This window comes from Ceratotherium simum, chromosome 35 (assembly GCF_057802395.1).
Source record: "Ceratotherium simum simum isolate JZ-2026a chromosome 35, ASM5780239v1, whole genome shotgun sequence".
Classification (NCBI taxonomy): Eukaryota; Metazoa; Chordata; class Mammalia; order Perissodactyla; family Rhinocerotidae; genus Ceratotherium; species Ceratotherium simum.
The window spans coordinates 31,944,200-31,955,881 of NC_141934.1; the positions used below are offsets into that span (position 1 = coordinate 31,944,200).

The 11,682-nt window shown below is 51.8% G+C and overlaps 1 protein-coding gene across 2 annotated transcripts; it reads left to right on the forward strand.

Annotated features, from left to right (window-relative positions):
- Positions 1-1,953: 1,953 nt before the first annotated feature.
- On the forward strand, positions 1,954-11,128 carry PGAM5 (PGAM family member 5, mitochondrial serine/threonine protein phosphatase). Of its 2 annotated transcripts, none has more exons than XM_004430087.3 (6): positions 1,954-2,168; positions 5,125-5,303; positions 7,245-7,370; positions 7,453-7,541; positions 7,722-7,855; positions 9,999-11,128. In XM_004430087.3, exons 1-6 carry the CDS (start codon positions 1,978-1,980, stop codon positions 10,147-10,149), a joined length of 870 nt encoding a protein of 289 aa, XP_004430144.1. In that variant the 5' UTR covers positions 1,954-1,977; the 3' UTR covers positions 10,150-11,128. The 2 variants fall into 2 exon arrangements, with proteins under 2 accessions (XP_004430144.1, XP_014642690.1); XM_014787204.2 differs by having other exon boundaries at positions 1,958-2,168; positions 7,725-7,855.
- The last annotated feature ends 554 nt before the right edge of the window (positions 11,129-11,682 follow it).

The window sequence follows — 11,682 nt, forward strand, 5'->3', positions numbered from 1 at the left end:
ATTTGTCTTTTCTTTTCCTTTTAAAATCTTTGTAAATCTTCCTTTTAAAATCTTACCCGGTGGCGTAGTGGTTAAGTTCACACACTCCACTTCGGCGGCCCAGGGTTTGCAGGTTCGGATCTCGGGCGCGGACCAACGCACTGCTCATCCAGCCATGCTGTGGCAGTATCCCATATACAAAAAAGAGGAAGATGGGCACAGATGTTAGCTCAGAGCTAATCTTCCTCAGCAAAAAGAGGAGGATTGGTGATGAATGCTAGCTCAGAGCCAGTCTTCCTCTCACACACACAAAAATAATAAATAAAATAAAAATTTAAATCTTTTTATTATCGTTTCAGTAAGTGACCTCCTAGAAGAAGGAGACATAAATGTTTAGGTTCAAGACATCATGTTTAAGCAGAGTTCTGGGTTTTTCTGTGGAATAGATTCAATCTCCAAAATCCAGAGTGATTTTTTAAAGATGTAAATCACATCATGTCAATTCCCAACTTAAAAACCTGCAAAGATGATCTAGCAATTCCATTTGTGGATATACACCCAAAAGAATTAAAAACAGGGACTTGAAAAGATATTTGCATACCCATGTTCAGAACAGCATTATTCATAAAAGCCATAAGGTGGAAGCAACCCAAGTGTATTCAGCCATAAAAAGGAAGGAGATTCTGATACATGCTACAACATGGAAGAACCTTGAAGACAGTATGCTGAGTGAAATATACCAGTCCCAAAAGGACAAATACTGTCTGATTTCAATCATATGAAGTCCCTGGAATAGTCTAATTCAGAGACAGCAGAATGGTGGTCACTAGGGTCTGACGGAGGGGAAATGAGTTAACAGTGAGAGACAGAGTTTCAGTTTGGGAAGATGATCAAGTTCTGGAGCTGGACAGTGGTGATGGTTGCATGACAATGTGAATGTACTTAATGCCACAAAACTGTACACTTAGGGCTGGCCCAGTGGCACAAGTGATTGGGTGTTTGCGCTCTGCTGCTGCAGCCGGGGGTTCGCCAGTTCGGATCCTGGGCACGCACTGACGCACTGCTTGGCAAGCCATGATGTGGCAGTGTCGCACATAAAGTGGAGGAAGATGGGCACGGATGTTAGCCCAGGGCCAGTCTTGTTCAACAAAAAAAAGAGGAGGGGGCCAGCCTGGTGGCTTAGCAGTTAAGTGCACGTGCTCCGAGACTGGCGGCCCTGGTTCAGATCCCAGCGTGCACCGACGCACCGCTTCTCCGGCTATGCCGAGGCCGCGTCCCACATACAGCAACTAGAAGGATGTGCAGCTATGACATACAACTATCTACTGGGGCTTTCGGGGGGGGGGGGGTGGGGGGGGTGGGATTGGCAATAGATGTTAGCTCAGAGCTGGTCTTCCTCAGCAAAAAGAGGAGGATTGGCAGATGTTAGCACAGGGCTGATCTCCTCACAAACAAACAAACAAAAAAAGAAACTGTACACTTAAAATGGTTAAGATGGTACATTTTACGTTATGTGTATTTTGCCACACACAGTAAAAACAAGAAAAAATCCTGTCCCATGTCCCACAACCTCAATCCTTCCCTGGACCTAGAATCCCAAGCTCTCATCTGCAAGGCCCGCCTCCCACCCCCCACCCTGCTGCAGCTCCTCGGCCCTGAAGCGCGGGTGCCCCAGGGCGCCTTCGCAGGCCCGCGCCGCCGGTCCCGCCCGCCCCCTGCGCGCGCAGGTGCGCCGTCGTGCCCCCGAAGGCGGCTCCACGGGGCAGCGGCGTGCGAACACTTCGCTGGCAGGCAAGAATAACTCCGCCCCGCGAGTGCTCCCGCCCGCACCACCACGCCCCCGCGTCTCTGTTCCCGGAAGTCTCTGGGGCCGCCGGCGATCCCCACGGGCCCCGCGCCACCCATCGGCCGGAAGCGGACGCCCGAGGAAGCGTGTCCCTCGCGGCGCGCCGTCGGCGCCGGAGAGCGCCTGCGCGGGGCCGGCGCGGGAGGGCCGGTATGGCGTTCCGGCAGGTGCTGCAGTTGGCCGCCTGCGGCCTGGCGGGCGGCTCGGCCGCTGTGCTGTTTTCGGCTGTTGCGGTGGGAAAGCCTCGCGCGGGCGGGGACGCGGAGCCGCGCGTGGTCGAGCCGCCAGCGTGGGCAGGGGCCGCGCGCCCCGGGCCCGGCGTCTGGGACCCCAACTGGGACAGGTGCGGGGCCGGCGGGTGGGGGCCGGCCTCCGTGCCCTCCGTTCGGGCCGACGTGGTCGGCGAGGCAGAGGGGCGGGCGAGGCAGGCTGCGGGCGGGTTTCTTTTTCGGTTTTGGCCGCAAGACGAGCTGCGATGTGGGCGTCCCTCGACCCCTTAGCCTCAGCTCCCGGTCTGTCCCATGTTCCACCGACCCCTCCTCTGAGCCTCGGCTCCCCTCTGTCCCATGTCCCACCGACCCGTCCTCTGAGCCTCGGCTCCCCTCTGTCCCATGTCCCACTCCCCCCTCCTCTGAGCCTCAGCTCCCGTCTGTCCCATGGCCCCCCCCCCCCGAGCCTCAGCTCCCGTCTGTCCCATGCCCCCCCCCGCCTCAGCTCCCGTCTGTCCCATGTCCCACCAACCCCTCCTCTGAGCCTCGGCTCCCCGTCTGTCCCATGTCCCACCCACCCCTCTAAGCCTCAGCTCCCATCTGTCCCATGTCCCACTGACCCCTCCTCTGAGCCTCGGCTCCCATCTGTCCCATGTCCCACTGACCCATCCTCTGAGCCTCGGCTCCCATCTGTCCCATGTCCCACCCCTCTCCTCTGAGCCTTGGCTCCCCATGAGTCCCAGGGTGGTTTTGAGGAACGAATACAACGGTGCCTGGACAGTGCCTGGCACACAGGGAAGCCCAGGGTGGTCATTTTCAGTCCTAGACAGAGGACTGGGACCTCTCTGTAGGGCTGTCATCCTTGTTTCCTACTCTCAATTTCTGAATCCTCGAATTGGATGATGGCATATTGATCCTGTCTTTGCCTAACAGCTGAGAGAAAGAGATGGATGTTGGCTGAAGAATGATGGCCTGGTGCTCAGAAGGGCCTCTTTGCAGGGAAGGTGTGCAAGGACTTGACCAGCAGACATCTTGAATAGGACCATGAGTCTCCAGGGGTCTTGGGTCAGTACCTGATCACTAGCCACAGGTCCTTAGTGAGCTCTTGAAATGTGGCTTCTGTCATCAGGAAACGATGTTTAGTCTTGTTTAATGTTAATTAAACTTAAAAACCAAAGCAGTGCAGATTTTTTATTGTTTATGTGTTGAAATGATAGTATTTTTTGATAGATTGGATTAAATAGAGTTATTGAAATTTCATCTTTTTTTTTTTTACTTTTTAAATGTGTCTACTTGGAGATTTAAAATTACGTCTGTTGCTGGTCTGTTTTATTGGACAGCACTGCTCTGGAGTCAGGGAGTGGCCATCATGGGATGGTTCACCCAGTCCCAGCTCCTTAGTACTTGATACTTTGCTCTGAGTGAGGGGGCACAGAACTAATACTTATTTTTAGCCCAGTTATATCAGGAACTTCATAGGTAATCATTTTTCTCACCTTTGATTTTAAAAAAATAAACATTTTAGAATAGTTGGAGGTTTACAGAAAAATTGCAGAGCTAGTAGAGTTCCTGTTTACTCTACACCTAATTTCGTCTGTTGTTAACATCTTACACTAGTATGGTATATTTGTCGCAAGCGGTGAACCAACCAAAATTGATATGTTATTATTAACTGTCGTCCATGCTTTATTGAGATTTCCTCAGTTTTCACCTATTGTCCATTGTCTCTTCCAGGATCCTACATGACAGTTTGTCCTCATGTCTCCGCAGGCTCCTCTTGGCTTTGACAGTTTCTCAGACTTTCCTTATTTTGATGACTTGGACAGTTGTGAGCAGTGCTGGTCAGGGCTTTTGTGGAATGTCTCTCGACTGGGATGTGTCTGGTTTTCTCATGAATAGACCAGGTCATATTCTCTTTTTTAAATGTCGGTACAGTCTTCCTAATTTCTTAGGTCTTTTTAAGGAAACAGATTCACTCTGAGGTTAAAGGATTTGCTTGAGGTAGAACCGGACTCCAGCTTTATTGGTTGAAGCTGTATTTGCTCACTGAGTCTAGATTTATGGAAGCAGGGGCTGTCCATGCTGGAAGGTTCCAGAGCCTTATCCAGTGAAATCTCCAGCCTCTTCCTGGGTCACTTCATCCAGTTCAGGCTTCCTGTGTCTGTGCCTGTAGTTCCCGGATGTCTTCTCGGCTCAGCCGCAGGCTCCCACGTGCCTAGCCACGCAGCATCTTGGCCTGCTTGTGCTGCGGGCACCCCAGGTTCACACGGCCCCGCCAGAACCCTTGAGTCACCACCACTCCCCTCAAAACTTATTCTTCCATGACTCTGTCTCAGCTAAGTACATTGTTTTCCCAGCTCTGCCTTTTATTAACTTCAGTTCCGTGAGCCACCAGGCATGCCTGTCTTCACAAGACTTGGTCGTTTCTCAGCATCTTTGCTGTGGCTGTCCCCACTCTGTCAGCTCCTTCTCAACATTCCAGCAGCGTCTCCGATAGACTCCATGGTAACAGGAATGTTTTCTTCCTCACTGTCCAATGTGATAACCACTATCCTGTGTGCATTTAAAATTTGTTTAGTGCTACTGGGGAAATACGGTTTTATTTAATTTTCATTATTTTGAATTTAAGTAGTCACATGCCTAGTGGCTACTATTGGACAGCACAGTTGCAGACTCTGCTTCAGTGTCCCCTTCAGCAAGACCACACTGGCCGCCCCGTAGGCACTTCCCAGCTGCCCTCCCACAGCCACGCCTTCCTGTCACCTGGTTCCGTTTTCTCCGTGTCACTGATCACCTTGTTGTTATTATCCACCTCTCCTTACTAGAATGTAAGTTGCACAAGGGCTTTGTTTGTTTGTACTGTTTACCATCCAGTCGCCTGGAACAGGCCTGGCAGCACTCAGCTCTGGGCTGAGTGAGATGTGCCCCAGGAGGCTGGCCTCTCCAGAGCCGGTGGCAGAAAGCAGAGTGCCGAGGGCACTGGCTTCTCCCCTGTGCCTTCCCAAGACGGAAAGACCATCTTGTCAGAAATATCCAGGGTGACTTGTGAACAGGAGTCAGAGGACATACCATCTCATATTTCAACATTAGGCGAGAACCACTGTCCCTGGTCAACCTGCGGAAGAGGAACCTGGAATCTGGAGAAGAGGAACTGGCCTCCAGGCTGGACCACTACAAAGCCAAGGCCACGCGGCACATCTTCCTCATCAGGCACTCCCAGTACCATGTGGACGCCTCCCTGGAAAAGGACCGCACTCTGACACCCCTGGGTACGTGCTGGGGGCTCCGGACCCGGACTGACCCCCGAGCCCGGCCTCCTTGGACCTGTGTCAGAGACTTGGCCCAGATTCGAGCATTGTCATTATCATAATTATTAGCCTAACTCCGACACATGACAGGCTTTAAAAATGTCCTCAGCTTTAAAAAATACAATGGTTAGGGGCCGGCCCCGTGACTTATCAGTTAAGTGCGTGCGCTTCGCTACTGGGGGCCCGGGTTCGGATCCCGGGCGCGCACCGATGCACCGCTTCTCCGGCCATGCTGAGGCCGCATCCCACATACAGCAAGTAGAAGGATGTGCAACTATGACGTACAACTATCTACTGGGGCTTTCGGGAGAAAAAGGGGAAAAAGAGGAGGAGGATTGGCAGTAGATGTTAGCTCAGGGCCCATCTTCCTCAGCAAAAAGAGGAGGATTGGCATGGATGTTAGCTCAGGGCTGATCTTCCTCACCAAAAAAAAAACTACTACAGTTGGGGGCCGGCCCTGTGGCGTAGCGGTTAATTGCACGCGCTCCGCTGCTGGCAGCCCGGGTTCGGATCCCAGGCGTGCACTGAGGCACCACTTGTCAGGCCATGCTGTGGCAGCGTCCCATATAAAGTGGATGAAGATGGGCAAAGATGTTAGCACAGGGCCAGTCTTCCTCAGCAAAAAGAGGAGGATTGGCATGGATGTTAGCTCAGGGCTAATCTTCCTTACCAAAAAAAAGCTATGGTGGATCCTGCTTGCAGACAGTCGAATCCAAAGCACACAGCAGAGGTGTCTACTCCCTGCTGCTCTGCAGGGCGGCATGCTCTGGGCGCTGTTTTGCTTGAGTTGATTTTTTGTTGAAGATCCTTCTATTTGTGTGTTGAGAGTCTGCTTCACAGAAATAAACACGCGAGACTGAGTGATGGCAACTCTGACTGTCGCTCTGGCAGAAGAGTGGCTTTTTGCAGTTTCTTGCTGTTGTGAGCAGTGCTGCTGGGCGTGTGCTTCCAGCTTGGTCTTTGTGGCCGTGTGCAAGCGTAGCCACAGGAGAAATTCCTAGGAAAGGAACTGCAGGGTGGTCTGAGGTAGTGTTTAAACTTTTAAAAGTTTCTTTGTTTAATGGGATATTACCCATTTGTGTGCATATTAAAAATTCAGGTGGTGTAGAAGGGTTAGTGGTCTGTTCTCCAGCCAGCTGTGCCCCCGCCCAACCCCCACTGCTCCAGGTTCCAGGTGCACAAATGGGAAGTGAAGCCATGTCTGTGAGTGGCACTGCATCCAGCTGAATCCAGCTGAACTTTTTTTAAAGATTTTATTTATTTATTTTTCCCCCAAAGCCCCAGTAGATAGTTGTATGTCATAGCTGCACATCCTTCCAGTTGCTGTATGTGGGACGCGGCCTCAGCATGGCCGGAGAAGCGGTGCGTCGGTGCGATCCCGGGATCTGAACCCGGGCCGCCAGCAGCGGAGCACGCACACTCAACCGCTAAGCCACGGGGCCGGCCCTGAATCCATCTGAACTTTCTGAGGGCATTTTCAACTAGATTCTAAGATATATTTGAGGAAAGCCATTGGTATTTACACCCAGTCTGTACTTGGTAACACTGAGCTCATCGGGTCTTTATGTGTTGACATCTGCAATGGCTGCACAGCTGGTGCATCACTGGCATGCTGAGACTCTCAGTCTTTGGACAAACTTGAGTAAGAATGGAGTGAGGGACCCAGAAATAGTAACAAAGTAGTAAACAGGATCCCAGCCAAACTTTAGCAATGCTCAATCTTGGTCATTGTTTTTAATGTTTTTTCTATATGGGGCTGAAGGTAACTGGATTATCTCTTTAATTCCTGACCCCGTCTTCTCCCCACGCCTAATGGTATTTGGTAAGGACTGAAGTATTTGTGAGGTAAACAAAAGAAGGACTCCGGTTTTGTGTAATTCTCCGGTGTACTTCACTTCCTAGGTCGTGAACAGGCTGAACTAACTGGTCTCCGACTTGCAAGCTTGGGGTTGAAGTTTAATAAAATCGTGCATTCTTCCATGACCCGCGCAATAGAAACCACTGACATCATCAGCAAACACCTGCCAGGTGAGTGCCTGTCTGGGTCCCTCAGCAGCAGGGAGGGAGGGAGGAGGGAGCAGGCGCGCTGAGTCTCCGTGCTTCTCTGCAGGCGTCCGCAAGGTCAGCACAGACCTGCTGAGGGAAGGTGCCCCCATTGAGCCCGACCCGCCCGTGTCTCACTGGAAGCCTGAGGCTGTGGTAAAAACGCCCCCACAATGGTAGTCTTCCTCCCCGGGGAGCAGCCTTCACTCTACCTTGTTGGCTCACTCTCCCCACCCCCTCCTCTCCTGCTCCCGCAGTGACGGGCCATCCTTTTCCTGACATCGGCATAGCCTGTGTGCCACCTCCATACTTATGATTCTTTGCTCTGCCCCCTAGCAGTATTATGAAGATGGAGCCCGGATCGAGGCCGCCTTCCGGAACTACATCCACCGGGCAGATGCCAAGCAGCAGGAGGACAGTTACGAGATCTTCATCTGCCATGCCAACGTCATCCGCTACATCGTGTGCCGGTGAGGGGTCTCGGGCGCCCTGGCCCAGCTGCTTCCTGCCAGCCTGGCCGGCGCTGCGTCTTTCCCGTCTCATGACCTCCATGCTTCCCCCAAGGCCTAGTCGGTTGTCTGGCAGAATCTTGCAGTTTGGAGTTTCTCATGATTGTGTTTTAGGAATAGCACAGATGCACTCTGCTCATCCCAGCGTGGGTCAGGTGCCCGAGGTCGATGGCTTTTCCCGGCGATGCTAACATAGTCACTTGGTTAAGGTGCTGTGTGCGCTGGACTTCCCGTTGGTGATCGATAAACGACTTGGGAGACAACACTTACATCCCATTTCCCTCAGACATACTGGTGCATTTTAGCACCTGTTGGTGGATCCTGCCACATCAGTTACTATGGTGGTGTTTGCCTAGTGGTGGTTTCGTGTTTCCCTTCATTCATTAATTGGAATTCTTTTCTAAGAACTGACTCTTCCCCTCCGTTTACTGATTTGCATGACTGTGGACTCTGGGACCTTGGTTTTGGGCTGTGGATTGTACTTCATTTCCCACACTGGTCACTCCGCTGCCCCAGTTACTGCAGCTGTGGCTGCTGGGAGCTCCTTCTGGGAGCTCCTGTGTCCTTTGGACCTGCTCTTACTTCCTGGCACCACAGAAAGTTCCAGGGCCCTTTTAAGTGACACCTGTTCTGAGCAGCAGCCACCTGTCACAGAGGGCCCTGTAGGTGGGAAGGCGAGCTGGGTGCTTATGTATTTGACCAAATACCACTTACTGCAAAACTTGAAATAACTGGAACCCTGCCCCCCGCCGGATCCATTAGAAGGTGTTTGTCAGGTGCTTCAGTAGCTGAGGGGGGTTCCTCTTCTTGTGTGACGATGAGTTTGGCAGTGGCAGGACAGGACACAGCACAGCCAGCAGGCCTGTGGTGCTGTCCAAAGCCAGGCCCGAGGTCTCTGCTCACTGTGTTTGACCCTCGGACCTGTCACCAGGGCTGTAGGGGGCCATTTCCCCTCAGAGGTCATATGCTTGGCCCCCTATGATGAGAAGCCCAAGGGTGCAGGGGAAGTGCCTGTGTCAGGGGAGCCAGGGTTCTCAGCTCGCTTATAGGGGCTCCAAGCCAGATCGAGTGCTGCTGGGGAATGGGGCGGGGTGGGCACCTGGCTCCACACCCTCCAACCACAGTCTCAGAGCGCCTGGCTCAGCAAGTACCTGCTTTCTGGGCACCATCATGTTTGCAGCTCTGGGCACCCGTGAATGAGCCACTTGGGTGATTTTGTGCTGTGTAAACACTATGTTGTCCCATATCCTGGGAAAAGGCAACCTGAGCAGTCACTAGGAGGTGACCCCACTGCTGAAAACACACCAGAAATAACGGGACTTGGAGTAGAGGCTACCTGTGTTACGTACAGGGCTACAAGGAGCCAAAGTGTCACATTCACAATACGTGAGGGCACTCTGTGCTGCTAATTCAGCAGAGAGCGCTCTGAAAATTGTGAAGGATGACACTGAGAAGGCTAAAAAGCAGTGTGAAGGTAGTTATTCCTTTAAGTTGACAAAACTCAGGGCAGGGAAAATGTAGGCTGATGGCTGCAAAGCAAGCCGCAGGGATGCCGCTGTCCACACCGATGCTCTGAGGCATAAGGGGTGTCCCATGACTCAGATGAAAGTGATAGCAGTTCTGGGCTTTTCAGCAAATACTAACTGTGCCTAAAAAGTGTTAAGAATGTTAAAATGCTGAAGGTTGTGGATGATACCATCCTCCGTCCCTCCCTGGGGAGAACGGAGCAGGAAGGGCTCTGTTGCACTATCGATCGCCCCCCCCCCACCCATTTTGTTACACTGGAAAAACAGAAATTAAATTGTGTGCACTTTTAAGAATTGGTGTATTTCTGACTCACATGCAAACCTTGAGTTGGGTTGAGCCCCTGCCCCAGAGAGGGGCTGGGCTGCCACCTTACTCCTTATTTGACGGGTTGGCATCGGCCCGGCAGCTCCTCCCTGAGAAATCCCTTGCTTGAACATGGGAGGGACTTACTGATGGTCCCAGCCTGGAGAAAGTCTGCTCTGAGACCTTATCTGGGGTTGGGTGGTGGTAGCTTTGCTGAGACCGTGGCCCATTTTAAGACAAAGCCCCCCCATTCTAGCATGTTCTTCTTCCCCAGGGCGCTGCAGTTCCCTCCAGAAGGCTGGCTCCGCCTTTCCCTCAACAACGGCAGCATTACCCACCTGGTGGTCCGGCCTGATGGCCGAGTGGCACTCAGGACCCTCGGAGACACGGGATTCATGCCTCCTGACAAGATCTCCCGCTCCTGAGGGCCGCTTTGAGGCCCTACTCTCCTCAGCCCCCTGCCCGGCTGCAGCGTGGGTGCCGCCAAGAACATGGGCTCCTTCCCTCTGTCTTCCCTCCACAGGCTACTATTCATTTCTCCAGGACGAGATGGCAGAAAAGTAGAAGTATCTAAAATGCAGCATTTCAGTACTTCTGGCCCAGGATGGAAAAGGGAAACATTCAGATCCGATTAGCCTGATTTCTTTCACATGGTTTTCTGCCTTACTCTCGTCTACCAGGACGAGCCTGTGGGGTTTAAGGAGGCCTGTTTCGGGGACGGGACAAGGCCTCACAGATGCCGTCACTGCAAGGACCATGGCAGATCCGCACCGAAGGGTCTCTGGTCATGGCCACACTAGCTGCATGACCCCTTCGACGCTCCATCAGCAAACCTGGACAGGCACGAGGACTCAGAGGAGGGCGCCAGTGCTTCCACTGCGCTTCATGCGTTCTCTTCATTTCTTAAAACGCTTTTCTCAAATATTTATCAATTCAAGATTCTCATCTGGGTTCTTGCTTTGAACACCCATTTCTCACTAAAGTTACACACCTCTGACACTGCTGGATCTGAGCTCAGCCATGTCGTTAGGCTTTTCAGGCACACAGGAGCACCTTGGCAGGTGAGGGAGGTGACTTGACCTGCTGGTCTCATGGGACGGGCTGGGCGGTGATGGCCCCGGAGAGGGTCCTGTTTCAATAAAACATCCGACAGTTTAATCTTTGTTTTCCTGTGGCTGTTAATCTTTTATGCTTATGGATTAAAAATATTTAGACGTGTACATTTTAAATGTTCTGTTAATTTAGTACATTTTAAATGTTAATTTAGGAAAAACAGTACAATTTCTATAAAGTGGTTATGAACATTTTCTGCAATCATTGCAACTAATGGGGATATTTGATCCATTTCTCTGTCAACTTTGGAAATAACTACAAAATAAATTTTATTTTACTGTTTTTTTCAAAGTACGAATTGTGAATGTTTTAAAGAAAATAGGAAGCCTGTGCAGCGCGACAAATGGCAGCCCCAAACTTACTGAAACAGTTTCAGTGGAAAGCTCTTTTCCGCAGTATTTCATGTCCCCAGGGCTGATGGCTTTGCCAGGTGTCTGCCCACCAGGGGCCTTTGTTTGTTATGCTCTGACCCAGGACAGTGAGCTTGATAAATGGTTCTCTAGAACCAGCAACCAATGCACCGTTTTTCTTTTGGTGAAGAAGACTGGTCCTGAGCTAACATCTGTGCCAGTCTTCCTCTATTTTGTATGTGGGTTGCCACCACAGCATGGCTTATTGAACAGTGGAGGTCCATGCCTGGGATCCAAACCCAGGAACCCAGGCTGCCAAAGCAGAGCACACCGAACTTGAACCATTATGCCACCGGGCCAGCCCCAGTGCACCATTTTCTAGGAATAGTTTTGACAAATAAGCCAGGGGCTGTGCCAACTTCTAAAACCACAAAGTAACAGGTGGCACTCACAACTGACCTCAGGTGTGAACGAGGCCAGGAAGGTGAAGGGCCC